At 38.2% G+C, this 17,281-nt stretch overlaps 1 protein-coding gene across 1 annotated transcript; it reads left to right on the top strand.

Moving 5' to 3' along the window:
* The first annotated feature begins 332 nt into the window (after window positions 1-332).
* LOC136006532 (cytosolic beta-glucosidase-like) lies at window positions 333-15,906 on the top strand. The gene is given in 6 exon segments (XM_065664568.1): window positions 333-350; window positions 4,426-4,498; window positions 8,640-8,910; window positions 14,779-14,959; window positions 15,061-15,120; window positions 15,775-15,906. Coding segments are annotated over 6 exon segments (735 nt in total).
* The last annotated feature ends 1,375 nt before the right edge of the window (window positions 15,907-17,281 follow it).

Below are 17,281 nucleotides of genomic sequence, written 5' to 3'. Positions count from 1 at the left end.
AAAGCTACCAAGGACTTTTGAAGACTGATGACCAACTTGGTATATCACTTTACATACATACTGTACATCCTAATTCTGTGCCATGCAAAATGGCCAAAACTGTGTCTGGTACAGGGAGTGATGTAACACTAATTTGGCACTCCACAGTAGCTTGTGTAGAGTTACTCCCAGCAAGATTAATTTGTGTGAGCTCTTCAACTGGAATTAACTTGCTCACAACTAGCTTTAGCTCTCCAAGATATTGTGCACATATATCCGGTATTGGCAAGCTCATAGCAGCTGGCATTACATCAGCAGTTTCCTCAGCAATATCAAAAAATTCAAGCTTCATGATGCGATTACCAGAAGCAGTAGGAGAATATTTTATTTCTTCGGTCTCATGCTCTTTTATGGTCTTTTAGCCAGTGGCTCGCTGTTCTGCCATTCACCTCATGAAGGACAACTCTCTGTTAAATGGATGGGTTACTTTTAAGTTTTCTTCCAGGAAAAAATTCCATAGCTGCAGAATTTCTAACTATCTGACTTAGAGCCTGTTTTTCCAGTGCCCAGACTAAATGCAGAAAAAGCTGATGGTTGTAGAGATGCTTAAGATGAGTCATTACTTCTTTGCTTATTCTTTAATAGTTTTGCCCAAATTTCACTGTTTTTCTCTGCTGCTCAATTACAGATTCTTGCCTAGTTTTCCCGATGTTCTTAATTTTAAATCTCTTCCATTATGAAAGCTCTCCAGACTTTTACCTGTTACCACCTGTTGATTTTTTTACCCAAATATTCTTCTGTTTTCTAAACTGAATCTCATTGCAATATTCTGCCCATGTTTCTAATCTTCCCGTGACCCCTTGTATTATTTCTCCATTTTCAGCACTGTGCTCAGCTCCTCCTAGTTTAATAGATCTGCAGATTTCATTAATGTACCATTTACTCCCTCTTCTAGCTCATTATTGAAGCTATTAAATGAGATCAGAAGTAATACTAATGTTTGTGTACTGCACTAAATGCCTCCCTTCAAAGTTGTTGTTTATCATTACCCTTCATTGTTTATTATCATCCTTCATTTCAGTCAACATGATAGTTCATTTCCAATTTGATTTAAATTTGGGAGCAGAATTTCGATACATTTGAAATAGGAGACAGAAGGCTAATCAACAATACAGCAGAGCCTTCTAATTTAATGTTCAGTTTAGAGGATCAAAGTTAGGAGTCCTCTACTACAGCCACAACGTAAGGTGGAAACTGTCTTTATAACTTAATTGAGAACGTCTTGAGCTCAGTGCTAAAATAGCCCACAGAAAACAGTATACTGCTAAAATTCAGACATGTGACAGTATAGCTTCTGCTCTCTATTCATTACTTTTGTATTACTATTAAAAAATCAAGTTTGTCTGGCAGACTTCAACATGTTTTAGTAAATTTGTTTTCTCAATAGCTGTTCCATTATATTGCCAGGGAGGGAAGCTAAATTTATGAATAGCTATTACAAAGACAACTCACAGAATATAGGAACTTCTGTCTTTGCCTGTTTCAGAGACATACAGTCATGCTTCCAAAGCAGTTACATCCTTCTGTTCCTGCACAGTGTAAAATGTCAGGAAAGGGATTTTAATTTTCACAACTCTTTCAAAGTTTAATTTCTAAATTCCCTAGTAAATACTATTAAACATATTTATGACATGTAATTAGGAAACATCAGTCAGGAAAAACTAATTTTGACAAGATATAATTACTCTGATAATAATTAATCCACATGACTTGACTTAAGGGGTCAACACCAAAGCCTGTTCATCTTTCACCTTAATGTAATACCTAGCATTTTACAAAGTTAGGTTACCAACCCTTAGCATCAGTGCCAATTACTCTTGGTCTTCATTGATTTATTGATTAACATCTTTGTCCAGATACATTTGGGTATCCAAGAACTGCTTGATTTATTCTTAGGAATACTCAGCTTGAGTTGATTTAGTTACATGTAGTTTGTGCCAGTGTAAATGTAAAATCCCAAAACCTAGTCTGGAAAAAAATTTGCCTCAAGGTAGAACTGAGATATTCCACAGTTTTGTATTTATATATGTTGAACAAAACAATGGGACAGTGAAATACTGACATTTAGGTTGGGTTCAGGTAATTTGTTAGATGTAGTGAAAATTACCAGAGTAAGAAGGTGGGTGCATCCCAGGTGCCATCATGTGCAGTGGGTCTAGTGGAAATATTATTGCCAAGTCCAGCTCTTGCAAGAAGGGGTGGGTTCATGAGTCCAGAAATACAACCAGAAGTGGGGTCACAAATCCAGAATCGTGTTGCCAGAAGAGTTTGATATTAGTTGCTATAAACGCAGCTTCTCTGGATTTTGAAGCTCTGCATCTTTCAGTATCTACCTACTTATCTGGCATAGCCGGGTATCTCATTGCTGCAAATCTGCCTTAACCTCTGAGGCAAATTTTGTTCACTCTTCCCCAGACTGCTTATTGAGTATTTTCCTCCCACTCAATGTCTTCTAAGCTCCATCTCTGGCTCTGTTGATTCCTGCTAGGGAATAAGCAGTCATACTTTTTAGCCTTGTTTTTATGGTTAAGCATTTCATAAAACTTTTTATTGGGTTTTTATTGCTACCATCTCCTGTCTGCCCCTCACCCCCTGTTATTGAGTTACATACTTATTATATCTCTTGTGAAATTGAATTGTATGATTTTCTGGGAAAAGATTTAATGTCACATTTTCGAAGGTACCTACCAATAACATTCAATGATGTAAAAAATATGCATTATTACTCTGGTTCATTAATACCTATTAATCATGATTTCAGGTGTCCCTGGTGAGTTTTACTGTTAACTGACCAAAGCTTACCTTCTTGCAAATGAAAGCCTGAGGAGATCAGAGACCATTAACTAGTTCATGGCATCAATTTTTGGTCATCTGTATAAAACACGTAAGGTATGTGTATGTTTGCCTAGAACATATGTCAGCATGTGTTTTGGGAACAAGTTGGTATGTTGTTCCTCATTTCCCCCTTTGGTCCTTTGTATTCAAGGGGCTTTTACCTTTCCTTTGAAAGACACTTGAGGAAGTGCATGCCTGCTGTGAAAGCCTGATTTATTTTGCATTGCATCTGCACTGTCTGGTTCTGCAATGTGCACTGTGGAATTAAATCAGCTTCTCTGCATCTCTACAAAGGATTATGTGGGTTTGTTTTTTTTCCCTGAGAATCTAACTCTTTTATTGTGTGCAATTCTGGCAAAAGTATGTGCATTAGCTGTGCTAGTGGCTTTTCTGGGTATGTTAAGGTTTATCTTATTTTTGTTATCAAAGAAAGTATAACTTACGTGTATAATGGTTTGCAGGAGTATGTCCTAACCCAGAAAGACTGTGAAATCAAAAAGGTGCTAGAGGAGCAAAGAAGAAGAAAAAATTAGTAGTGGTCATACGTTGTTGCCCAGCAGTCCAATAGGTGCAGGTACTGACCTTTGCAAAAGCAGTGTGATTATTGTATTATAATAAATTGGGGAAAAAAACTCCTTTAAGTCCACAAAAAAAAAAAAAAAATTGCAGTAGTGCCACCTAGTGTGCCCGGTATTGTAGGTTTTTTGGGAAGGGACAGTAAACTGCTCACAGCCCACCCCACTTGCTACAACCATACCTTGACTCGTCCTCCTGCTGCTGCTCCCTTCCCAGCCTGCTGACAGGAGAGTGGTAACAGAATTGACAGAAGGTAGAGGAAGAGACCTGAGGGCTGTTCTGCAGATGCTGATTCTGGCACACATGCTGTAAGGTTGTCATTGCTGACTTAGAAAAAAATGAACATCCACGGCATTTTAAAGAAGAAAGATAGCTGTTCTGTCTGTATGCTCATACAAATCTTCTTCTTCTACTCATTGGTTTCAACTGCTACACATGTAATATCCAAAACATCCTTTCTCACGTACTGCAGGCAAGTTGTTTTGGTGTTGGGAGAGAAAAAAATAGCTATCTGATGCCAGAAAAGAAGAGATGGTGCCGGTTTTTGAAGCTTACAAAAAGGGATGGAAATGACTTTTTGCCTGATGACTAAGGATTTATGTTGAGTAGAGCATCCAAAAAGTCCTTTGGCTGGGAGGTGAGAGGGAAGTGAAGGGGTACAAGGATCTGTTCTGTCTACTAACGCTTTGTACTAGTAGGTGATGCCCCTTTACTGTGACCACCCTAGGCTTTTCCACTGCTGCCTTTTCCACTTTCGCTGTTAGCTGACTGAACCACTCCGCTTTAATCCTGAGATATGCAAAGTGCATGGCTTGCCCTTCAGTGTGTGAAGCTGCACAGGGTTTATTTTTGTCTTCAGTATAAAATCTGCTTGTAACAAGTGGAAGAGTGATCAAGCCAGAAACTGTTGTCTGCAAATGAAGCCCACATCTCCATAGCATTGCATAATGCTGCGTATTCGCCTGTCCTCTGGAGCCGGTGCCAGAGGATATTGCTTTTCCAGTTGGATTTGCTTGGGGTGCAGCTACAATAGCATATCAAATTAAAGGTGTAAATTTTTAGCTGCCAAAGTGTTAAGGAAGTTTTAAGTGAACGAAAAGTCTGGATTCAGAAAGGAGAGTGTTTGCTGTGTTATGTAGATGCTACATCTGATGTAAATCCATGTGGCACTTCTGTTTAAACACTTCTGGCCTGAGTAGTAAGAAGAGGGTAAAAGATGTTTCAAATCTCAGAAATATGGTTAGGTAATAGAAATGGAGGAGGAACCGTTCACTAGCTATTGAGGATGGGGGCAAAAAAAAAGTACATACAAGTTATTTTCCAATTAGTTCTTGAGGATTTCCTTTCTCTAGAGATAATTTAAGTAGATTACTATTTGCTATTCCAAAACTGGATGGGAGAACCATCTCATCAGACATTGACAATCATAAGGGTTCCTCAGTTAGGAATTCAACTCCAAAGAACATGAGAAACAGTGAACTGAGAGGTTAACAGTTGGAATTGTGGAGGTCTTCCCCCAGGGACATGTATCATGTTCCCAACTGAATGGAGGTGCTCATAAAGTGATTTGTCCAGCATGATACAAAAATACGTGGCAGATTAGGGAATGTAAACCCATAACGTACAGGGCCACCTACAGCCATAACCACCCCCAAAGTCTATCCCTTCATAAATGTGTGTTTAGAGACCCTTAAAATACATATAGATCTGATTTTCTCATATTATACCCTGCAGCTTGCAGGCATTTAACTCCCATTGATTTCAGTACCTAAATGGGAGTTGTAGATCTAAAATTGTCTATGAGGATGTAGCCTTGGTTATTGCTGAAAGTGAGAGTACTTGCCCATGCTTGGTACCTTTTAACGAGCTCAGTTAGCTTTACCTAATAGACTGAACAGCTCACTGTTCCTAGGGAATCAATATTCTGGGCCAGATTCTAACTCGAGTCCTGCAATGCGCATAGCTCTACTAGCTAATTTTTAAAATGAGAATTGTGTGTGCATATAGAATGACATTATAATTTCCTGCCTTTTGAGTGGCTAGATGTGCAGCCTTAATGTGCTCTTAATGTATTTTTAATGAGCTTTCCTAAGGCTTTTGAGTGGGAGAGACATAAAAAAAAATCTATAATGTGGTCTAGACACTACTCAGATGACCCTTTTCCCGCAGAAGTAAGAAACACAACAGGGAATTCCTCCTTCTGAAAGCTTTGGAGCTGTGCAGCTTCCAACCTAAAGGCAGCATGATTGAAGCAATAGTTCTTGTAGATTCCAAACTCAGTTGCTGCACATATCACAAGATACACAGTGGATGAGGCAAGGGCTGACAGCGTACTTTATTTTTTACTGTCAGCTATGTATTTATGCACAGCACAACCTTCTCCACTCTGTATATTTCAAAGTGCTAAAAAATCATACCAATTGTACTCTGCATGCTCAAAGTGCAGATTTCAAAGGTTCATGACTCAGTCAAATCAAAATCAATTTGCACCAGAACACTCAAAAGCACTTCTTCTTACCAAGGGCCATTTCTATGCTAAATTTCAACTCTGCTTGATTTTTTTTTTTTAATTTTTTATTTTTTTTTTTTTTTAGAGAGAGAAAGAAAAGTTGCAAAAAATCTCATAATGGTAAAAGTGGTTTTCTTCACTTCTTTCATATGCCAAATAGTTGAACTGTATTAATTCAAACAAAATGTCACCTTTTGGGCAGAGACCAGGCCAGGAAAATTTCATTCCAAAAGGTGAAAGCACATCTGAATTAGAAGAAAAGCTAACTTGGAAAAGTACATGAAAACTCAAATACTCTGATCAGTAATATTCCTGTTTCATGAGCTTCACTCAAATGGAAAAACATTCTATCTTATTCCATTGTAATAATGGAATGCATTGCATAATGCAGAGAACAGGGAACATGCATCATGTTCCATGATAATTCATATTAATCACTTGGTGACATGTTATGTGATAAGTTGGTAGTTAAGTCTTACCTATGTGCTTGAAATGTAAAATCAGTTCCTCATCACTGTTCTTTCCTGTCCCCAAAGGTCACTAAAACTCAGGGTATGTCTGCACTATGCAGTGCTGTGTAGTGTGGAGGTTTCCGAGCAGAGCTCTGTGCAGACTAATTGTGGCTCAGCAGGATATGTTAGTGTATGTGAAGCTTTCTGTTGCCTTGGCTAGACTGCTCCCTACACTTTATTTAGCTAGCTCAGATACTCTAGGCTGTACGGAGAGGCTCTTCGAAGAGCATGAGGAGTGCTTGAAAGTGGGTTTGTTGCTACAGCGCCAGTCAGGGCTTTTTAGCGGCTAACGGCCACTGGAGTAGCACTGTCATAATCTGCTGAAAGTCAAATGCTTCTCCTCCTCCCTCCCACCTCCTTTGCTGGAGGAAGGCAGACAAAAACCGAAATTGTTCAACACCCGCTCTAGCTGCTGATTCTTAACTGAAGGTGTGTTAGCTGCCCATTATGGCAGCTTTTGGCTTCCCTTTGCTCCCACTGTAGTGAAAAAAGAGCTATATCGTATCAATACAGTACAGGAAGCCTGCTCTTAAAGGCTTCTAAGTTCTAGGTACTACCAGAGAATTACTGTTATTTGTTATTTCCTGCACTCCTCTAAAATGGCTATTTATTTCAGCCAGCATAATCGAAATCAAAAGCAGGATGTAGAAAACTTTTAGTACTGTGTTTTTCTGAAAATCATACAGACAGAGCACAAAGTCTGTGATAAAATCTGAGATTAAGAGAAACTCAAACTGTCTGGATCTAAAATTTGACCTACTTTGAAGGTTGTCCCATATGAGTTTCATTTACTGACCAACCAAATGTAGATGTAGCGGTGTTCATATGCAGCAATAAAATCCCGTAAAGAGCATGAAATGTGACAATGATCTTTGAAAAGCTAGGTTATAGAAGTGATATTACAGATTTTAGTAATGCTTTAAATTAAGTGCCTTCAATATGCTTAACCTTGCATTAAACTTAGATTTAATAAGACAGATGTGTATTAAGCACTGAATATACTTAAGGGAGCAATCTTGCGTTGGCAAGGGATGGACTCAATGACCTCCTAATAGTTCTCCTCCATCTCTAATTTCTATGATACTAATTGATTATTAAAACACTTTTATTGAGGATTGATATGTAGCTATTATATAGTTATTAATCTTACAACCCAACTAATATTTAATTTATACGTGATTTTAACACACAATGTCATTTTAGTTTTTAAAGAGGAACCTTGGAACTGTGCATTCACTGGAGCTCTGAAAAATCTTGCATGTAAGTGAGGTTGGCCATTTTGGGGTTATTTGTAATTTTATTATACAACCACATTTTGCAGGGGTGTAAGTTTACAGAGCTCTCCACATTAAAAATGAAATCCTTGCCTCAGCTACAGCATTGTTCCTGAAAGACTTGTCATGAAGAAAGGTGCATTTATTTGGTTTAAATACTACGTAATGTTAATACTGTGTAATCTCAAACAACAGCTCTATCTTGAATTTTTTAAAAGTAATCTGTCTATCTCAATTTTGGAATTGAAAAGAAATTTCCCAAAACTCTGAAAGTGAAGAAAATGGTGCGTGGGTTTTGAGCATTCAAAATTCATTTCTGTGAATGTTTGGCTAAGTAAAATACAAAAGTTTTGCAGAGCTGCATTATTAATTCAGCTTGTATGTGCCTAGGGCCATGGCTCATAATGGCATTCCTTTCTTTTTAACAGACTGTCAGGATTTTCAAAGGACATCCAGAAAGCCGTAAGTACCTATTTGTTGGATGTATTTCTCATACCCTAAAGGCTTTCTTTGATATGGACTGATCTTTTGCATTTGTGGATGGAAGCTGCATTAGAAAATGCCCTTTGTGAAAACCTGCAATATCTCAAGAGTTGCAAACATCTGGTTTTTGGCCAAGGAAGTATGAAGAGTGTCAGAACTGTGAATGCTTTCTAAAACAGGATTTTCAAATAATTAGCAGCAAGTGAAAATACGAATAAATGCAAAACCTAACACAAATACTAATAACTGAAAGTTCCTAGTTACTTTAAATGACATAAGGAGCGGGGAGGGAATACTCATTTTACTCACAGGATTTAGAGGGGTTTGTGCCTACTTTGTGATAAATATTTACATTCAACATATGCCTTTTTATGTCAAAAGTGTAACAACCAAGTTTAGTTTTTCAAGCAGAAGGCTGGAATGCAGATGGAAAGGGCCCTAATGTCTGGGACACATTCACCCATCAGGGAGGAGATCGAGTTTTCAAGAACCAGACTGGTGATGTAGCTTGTGGCAGCTACACTCTGTGGGAGGAAGATTTGAAATGTATCAAACAGCTTGGATTGACTCATTATTGCTTTTCTCTTTCCTGGTCACGTCTGTTACCTGATGGGACGACAGGTTTCATCAACCAGAAAAGCAATTGTTTCTTAAAAATAGAAGGTTGCAGCTTTAATTCAAGGTTATTGCTGCAGTCTGGCATAATTAATCCAGTATGCTATTCTGCAATGTAGCTTTGAAATTGCAACTTTTTTCAGAGTAATTATGGGATGATTTTTTATAGGTTTGCAACAACTTACTAATTAATATTCTAGATCCCCTTGGATAGCACAATCTTTTGGGAAAGGATTAGTATTATGTTTCCTATGTATCTTTTTGCTTACTCCATTTTTTTTAATTGTAACTCTAAATCGTTTTGCTTCATCAGAATGTTTATACTTACAGGGATCCTAGCCGTGAGGATATTTTTGCATGACTTACAATAGACAAGTATCTTATTTGGCAAATACATTTAGATAGCTTATCAGTATACTCTGATGTACTGAACTTCACATTGACTATTTTGCACTGAGAGGGACATATTTTTCCCAGATATTTTCTTTAGCAAATTAGAGAGGATTCTTTAGACTCAGCTACAAGCCGCGCTTAGTTCTGTAACGAATGCAAGACTGTTTCTGCTCTGAAAAGAAAAGTTTTCACACTCTCATTACAGTGTAAAAATGAAAAGGGCTATAGCACATAAACAGGCTGGTCAGATTGCTAGAAATCAGACATAGAATCTTCTACACTTCAGATTTTTTAATTTTAATTCTATAGGTATGGACTTACTAAGATCATTCACTAGGAAAAGACAGGAAATGGCAGCTTTGCCTGCAGAACATAAGGAATAGAAGAAAGAAGAAATAAAAATAATTGTAAAGAATAAAAGCAACTGAGGCTGAACCAAAAATGATGTGAGAATCAAAGTACTTGGCTGAGGTCTCTTGTATGCTGAGAGGATAATGTTTTGAGGAGAAAAAAAGCAAAGTAGATTTGGATGAACTCTGAATCTCAATTTGGCTTCCTACTCTTCTGAATCTCAGTTTTACTGAGAAGATATGCATCTTTATGCTTCTGGGGCAGTGTTTGGTTTGGCAATTCTTTTCTTCTGCTGGTTTGAAGATTGCAAAGATAGAAGGCTACAAAGGGAAAGGGTTTCTTGGAAAATCCTCTTCAGGTTATCCTATCTGGATAGGAAGATACCATCAAAAGCGGTATATTTCTGTAGAATTTTGGTCATATAGATTTTGGCTGCTCAATAGGCAGCAGCCTGCCCTCTGCATCCTAGAGATTACAGTTTTCACCAGAGAGTGGAGGAACCTTTGTTTCAAGAATTCAGAAAGCGGGGCTGGTGAATCTGCTGCAAACAGACCAACCAGTCATTTCCCCCTGCAGAGCATGACAGCAAAAACTGTGCCAACATCCCAGAGAGGCTTGAATGGAAGCTTTTCCTTTGCCACCAAAATTTACAGTATGCTTCCCACTTTTACTGGCACAGCTTGCCCTTCCCTTGGAATGTTTTCTGTGGTGTGTTGATTTTAAATTTGGCTAAGTCCTTGTGGTTTCTTTCCTATACTGATATTCCTTCAGCTGGGGCTGCAGGCACTCTACAACCCCACAGAGCTGCCTAGTGAATAGGCTTTGTTATTTACATGTCAGAGTGGAAGACAGCAAGCAGACATTCTGAACGCACTTGGTAAGGAAAGCTAACATTTTGACAAAACTCAGCTGTAATTTTAGAAAATGTTCACTTGATCCCCAGTATAAGCAGTTGCCTGATTAATATTATGAACTTTACATTTAACGAAAGGGCATTGGAAAAACTCCAAGTAGGCCAGCTTTGATTAGTCAGGAGTTCACTTCTCTTGTGCAGTGATCTGTTGAAGCAATTGTAACTGCATAGCATGGAAAGGCCATCATCTTCCATATAAACATTTTTACAAAGAGCATGTGAAGAATTAGAAAACTAGAGCAATGTCCTTTCAAATAAAATCATTCACACCAAGTGATTCACTACCAATTTCACACCTAGGACGTAGGACATTTGAAAACCTTTAAACCCATTCTGTTTCTAACCCAGTAAGGGTAAAGTCTTTTAAAGTAGCAATGTAGGTGTATTTTTCCTAAGATGTGTCAGGGTTTTGGTTAAAACTTACACCAAGTTTGTTTTTAAAGTATTTTCTTCCAATTATTTTCTTCCAATTATTTCTACCCTAGGAGGTACCCTGAGCAGAATAAATTAACTGCTAAAGACAAGCTGTCAGTGTGGAGGGACACAAAAATAATAGAAGTGGAGGCACTGAGTCTGTGAGAGTTTGATGTTATGCCTCAATTCAGCATGAAGGTAGGGAATGAAGATAGGGAGCGAAGATGGGAGAAAAGAGAAAAGAACAATCCTTCACTTTCTGGTGACAAAATGCTCCTTAATGTCTATAGTCCCCAAATTTTGGGGTGTCTGCACAAAACTCTTTTATGCACACTTTCTCATAAGAACATTTTCTTCTGTATTTCTGCTTCTAGCTGACCCACAGATACAGCCATAGAAACTAAATCAGGTTACTCTGGAAGGTATGAGGCAATATGAAAATTTCACTTGACATTTACATTTGTCAGGGATGCAGTTCTATTTCTCTTCATTTCCTAATACAAAGCATAAATCTTTTCCAGTATTGGTGTTTAAGTGAGATGTAAAAAATTAATGATAACTGGTTGCATTTAAATGTTATAACTTGTACTTAGTAATTTATAATCTGAAAATTAGAATGAGAAATGCTAGTCTTCTACACAGCATTACTCTCAATATGTTAGAACAGGATTTTGTACAGCAAAGGATTTCTTTATTCACAGTTTAAGCTTATGTAGTAAATCTGGTAGTCTCAACAGCAGAGTTTACACAGACCCAGTCCCACTAAAGCCTAATAGGTCCCTGTTCAAAAGTAACATTTTCAGACCTTATTTGTTCTCTTGCAAATTACAAGAATTTGCCTTTCAAAATTTAGAATCCTGGTATATTCCTTCCTCTTTTCCATGGGTGCATTCTCAGGGCCCAGGCGAGTATCTCCTCAGAATTTAATGTGTTTTTCTGGTGCTGCACTTGGAAGGAAAAGCCAATTACCAGTGAGATTTATTGTGAATTACTTTGTAAACAAACTTATTGAGTCTTGCTGTGCTAAAGGATGTGTATGCACCTGTTTGTTTAAGAGAAGGCACTGTCTAAATCTGGGGTTTGTAATTGATTGCTGCAGTAAATGTTGTCTTTAAAAAGACATTTGACAGAAATCCTTACGATCAGTCAGTTGAACTTAGGTTAATTTGAAGTCTAATACTGTCCTTTTAAGAAGAAGATAGTATGGGGTTCTGTATTGGCATTTTTAAATAGAAGTACATAGTAACCTGAACTTGAGAATACCAGGGAATATATAGTACAATATAGTGCAAACATATTTATTAATGAACAGGTTTCCTGCTTTGGATTAAACAAAATCTCTGGTTCAGAAACTTTTAAGAATAATAATCTAAACCATCCATAACCTCCTAAATATACATTTTGTTAACCTCTGCATCTTAGTAACCCTCCTCCTCCTTTCTGCTGTTTTCAAGTTCTTTAGACCTTTCTCACTTCTGGGTTTCAATACAGCAAGGCCTTGGGATAGTTATTTTGTACACACCTATATGTTATTAGGATATGTGCCCACACTTTGGTGTAATTTAGCCCAAGTCTCGGAAGCAAAGGCTGACTGATTTCTACATTCCACTAGGGTGATGGAGACCTATTTCTGGCTGGAACCTCTTAGCTTAACAAATAATAATTCAAGGCCACTGTTGGCCTTTTCCAATTACCGCAGTAAACCAGATAGTTCAAGTAAAAGAGCAAGCTAATTGATAGTCTTTGAACCAGAGCTTACGATGTGTTTAGCAATATCTAGCGTTTTCAGAAGGCCTAAAAGCAATGTAGTTTTGTTTGGATGCAAGCAAAATTAAAAATGCCTATTTAAGAGCTTAAAGTATCCTGATATTTAAACTTACAGTGACCTCTCAGCAGCATAAAAATAGTCCTTTAGGAAACATTTATGTCAGCCACTGCTAAATCTGAACAGAGGGTGTATTCCTTTTAAGCCTCTAGAAACACATCCCCAATGCTGGCAAGATTTAACAACACATCCAGGAAATTAAAGTTGATCTGTGTCTTATCAAGAAGGGACAAAAAAGGTAGGAAGTCATGAGTTTTTAGACAGCTGAGCTAATTCCTTCTTGCAGTTAGAGGGATTGAGCAGTCTGCAGCAGTAGCAGTCCAAAAGGAAGAGAGCTGGTTTCTTGAATAAGCAAATGCCAAGGCATTCAACTTGGTGGCTAAAGATATCAGTGCCTGTCGTGGTTTAAACCCAACCACAAACCTCTTTTACTCACTCCCCCCCTTCTTGCCCTCCCCCTGCTTCTGGAGGGACGAAGAGGAGAATCAAAAAGAATACAACTCCCACGGGTTGAGATAAGAACAGCCCAGTAACTAAGGTATAACACAAATCACTACTGCTACCACCAATAATAATAGTGCTAAAGGAAATAACAAGAGGAAAGAATACAACACCTCAACACCAGCCGACCAATAACTCACCCCACTCCCCCCAGCCAAGCACTGACCGATACCTCCTCCAACCCTGCAGTCCCTCTACCCCTTCCGGGTCACTCCAAGTTACATCCTGGGCAGGACGTGCTGTGGTATGGAATACCTCTTTGGCTAGTTTGGGTCAGGTGTCCTGTCTCTGCTTCCTCCCAGCCTCCCCTCCTCCCTGGCAGAGCATGAGGCTCAGAAAGTCCTTGGCCAGACCAAACATTCGAGCAGCAACTGAAAACATCGGTGTTATCACCACTGTTCCAAGGCCAAAAGATCAAAACACAGCACTGTACTAGCTCCTAAGAAGGAGAAAAATGACTGCTGCTGCTCAACCCAGGACAGTGCCCTAAACTCTTATTTAAAAACTAGTAGAGCCTGATAAAAAGCCATAAGTATCATATAGATCTAATGAGGGAACTGTTGAATTCACACCACTGCAAAATACTAAATGCATTGACAGTATCTTCTTTGTCTTAACGCTGGTACAGACAGTGGTGGAGAATGGAATAGTCTAGAGTGAACAGCTCACCCAGCCAACCAGGTTCAAATCACAACAGATCAGTTTAGTTACCTTGCTGAGTGTGGTACTGAACTTTTTAAAAGACACAGTTCTTAAGGAGATAAATGCTTTCATTAGAACAAATCTACCTGTAAGGCTCTCAAGTGTCAGGATTTTTCCAACACGCATCTTGTACATACAGCCAGGCTGCCATTCAGGCATTTAAATGAAAGGATTATATTTTCATGTGACCAGCACCCATCAGAATTATGTTTCTCCTGGGTAGTTGCTGTCCACTGATCTATTTTGAAAATTTGCATCCTCATTTCATTTTATGTGCCTGCTTGGAAGATTTTGTGTGCTTAGCATTTTTGCCAACTCTGGAGTCTTCTAACAGTAGTCAGCATGCAGTTGAGAGAAAATATTTGCATCTCATAACAGAGAAAATGTGCAGTGAGGTTTCTTCATGTGTTAAAATGTAAAATGTTTTAAGTTAACCCTTTTTTGTTTCTTTTAATATTTTCAAGAGTCAATTATTACAGCAAAATCAATGATAACCTTGCATCCTGCTCCCTGTATCGCTTTGGCTTACCGCAGTCCTTAGAAGATGAAGGTGACTGAGGAATCTGAAAAGATCATTTAGACCTTTGATATTCATGAAAAAGTATTGCTTCAGAACATTTGGAGACTGGGTGATCACTATTAATGAGCTTTAAGTTGTTCCTATATGTGGCTGTGAAAATGGTATACCCTCAGTATTGGTACCAGAGCTTACAAGGCCGCGTATATTGTGCTAAAAGCTCGTGCTAAAACCTGGCACAGTTGCAACAAGATATTTGGACAAAACAAAGTGGGCTTGCATGTATAGCTCTAAACTGAGATTGGTAGAACCTCTGTAGCAAATCAAAAAGCGACTTTTGCTTTTTGTCCTTTAACTTAGATAATTTTTTCAGGACAACATTTGTTGATGATGAATATCCAGCCATCGTGAAGTCTGATATTTCTGCAAAGCATTCAAAGCAGAGTTACTTAACGCAAGTCTTCCAGAATTCAGTAATGAGGAAAAAATTATCATCATGGGTTGCCTGCTATGCTCTGAACTGCTAAGACCAAGAAAATGCAGACAAGAAGCTAAGTGTTTCAATGGATGGTGAATCTGAATGTGGCCCGTTGCAACTGAGAGTTTATGGTTGCCTGTTGTGCCAAGGGGTTTGCACTGACTTCTGTGTTATATCAAGGAACGGCTCACAGGACCATTTTACTGCTGTTAGCTGGTCAATGAAGAGATCTAAGAATCCAGTGTGTACTATTGGTGATTTTGGGTTTTTGAGGAGCCCATCTGGATGGCATAAGACATTGTACAAGATATAAAAAACAAGTCACCTTGGGATTCTTAATTTAATTACTGCATGCTAGATAGAAAATGTAGAAGCTTTAGTGTTTTCCTATTGCCTTTGTACTTGATAACTATTTTACAGTTTGAAATTACACACCAGTGTTATACCATCTTTTGAACTCCAGAAGTTATCTTTCTGATGCCAACAGGAAGGTTTTCCTGGCACGCAGCTACTCCTGGCAATGGGACGTGCAGTGACTGCCAGTACCAAGGGGTTAAGGAGCAGTGACAATAAGCAGATGCTAATGCAGGAAAGATATTTTAGTCTTCTCATTAAAATAAGTCATTTCACTGTCTTCATGGATATTTGCACAGTTTTGCTTTTCCGTTGTTAGTCATAAAAGGTCAGCTCATGGAAAATTAAGTTAATAGGGTCAGTGCAATTTGATGAAAACTAGTTTTAGTTTGTAGCTTAGAAGAGATAGAGGGTAATGCATCTGATTTTATGGGCTTTCTTACATCTGGTCTGAATAAAACTTCTGCTCTCTTGTTCTAGGATACATATAATAACCCTATAATTTATATCACTGAGAATGGGTTTTCCCGAAGTGACCCTGCACTACTTGATGGCAGTCAACTATGGGAGTATTTCAGGCTGATTTTACAGGAAATTTTAAAAGGTACCGTTTAAAATTATGGAAGATCAATTGTGCAAACTTAATATAATTTTACTTTGTGCTTATTTGCATTGGGCAATAACTAATGATTCTTGAAGCTAAAACTTTTGTAAATCGGAGTGAAGGGATGTGGTTAAAAAAAACCCAACACATGTTTAGCTGAAAGGAAAGCAAGCAGTATTAATTCTGCTCCCCCATCTTGGGGTGAAAGCAGATGAAAAGGTGCTCCATACATACATCATTTTTAAACTCAGTTTTGTAGGGCCGTAGTTCTTCATTGAGGAAAACTACACTGATCTTCAGAAGTGCTTATCATTCATACTTTTCATTATGAAGGGTGCAAAGTTGAGAGCACCTGCAAGCCTGATCATTGCATCTCATAATATCCTTACAGCAGAATACAACCTCCCATACAAAATTACTTCCTTGTGATAATTTCTACCTGTATGAGGTCATTATGTTGTTATAGCTCAGCTTCTGCCTTTATGTCAGGATGGCCAAAAGTGTTCAGCACTGGTGAAGCTCTTTTATCATTTGAAACATGCTTTTCCATTAGTTTTGATAGAAATAAAGTTAGCCCAATTTTCAGCATTCTGGATATTCCTTCCTTAACTTCCTGCTGTTGGTAATATACAAAGAGTAGATCTCACTATGAATCAAGTGGACTATATTTTAAAATGCTGGTTCACTTAGATAACAGTCTCCATGTTAAATTTGTCCAAAGTAATCACATTCATGAATGTCATATTATAGTTCAATAGTTTTTTGTAGCCATTTTTCCATCTTCATGCTTTTTTTTTTTTTTCCTGTTTTGCTCATTTTATTCTTAATCCTTAATTTCGTAGAATCATAGAATCACAGAAAAGTTTGGGTTGAAAAGAACCTTAAGATCATCTAGTTCCAACACCCCTGCCATGGGCAGGGACACCTCACACTAGACTAGGTTGCTCAAGGCTCCATCCAACCTGACCTTGAACACTGCCAGGGATGAAGCATCTACAATTTCATTGGGCAGGCTGTTCCCGTGCATCACCACTCTCACAGTAAGGAACTTCTTCCTTGTATCTCACCTAAATCTCCCCTTTTCAAGTTTAAAGCCATTACCCCTCATCCTATTTCTACCTGCCCCTGTAAAAAGTCCCTCTTTTCTTTTAAAATGAACCTTTGCCATTTGTTCAGTCCAGCAAAGCTTTTAAATATGCATGTTCCTTGACTGTAATCAGTGCAACCTTACATAGGTTTCGTTACATATGGAGTTGGACATGAAGTTGGATCAGTGTTTATCATTTTATCTAGTAAAAGGCATGGTGGAACTTTGGTTGAAACAGATCCATCTATGCAAAGATAATATAAATATCAAATCCATCATACCCTGGAATGCAGGATATT

The sequence above is a fragment of the Lathamus discolor genome, chromosome 1, assembly GCF_037157495.1.
Source record: "Lathamus discolor isolate bLatDis1 chromosome 1, bLatDis1.hap1, whole genome shotgun sequence".
NCBI lineage: Eukaryota > Metazoa > Chordata > Aves > Psittaciformes > Psittacidae > Lathamus > Lathamus discolor.
The sequence above is the reverse complement of the archived record's forward strand: the minus strand, read 5'-3'. Positions and strand labels throughout refer to the sequence as shown.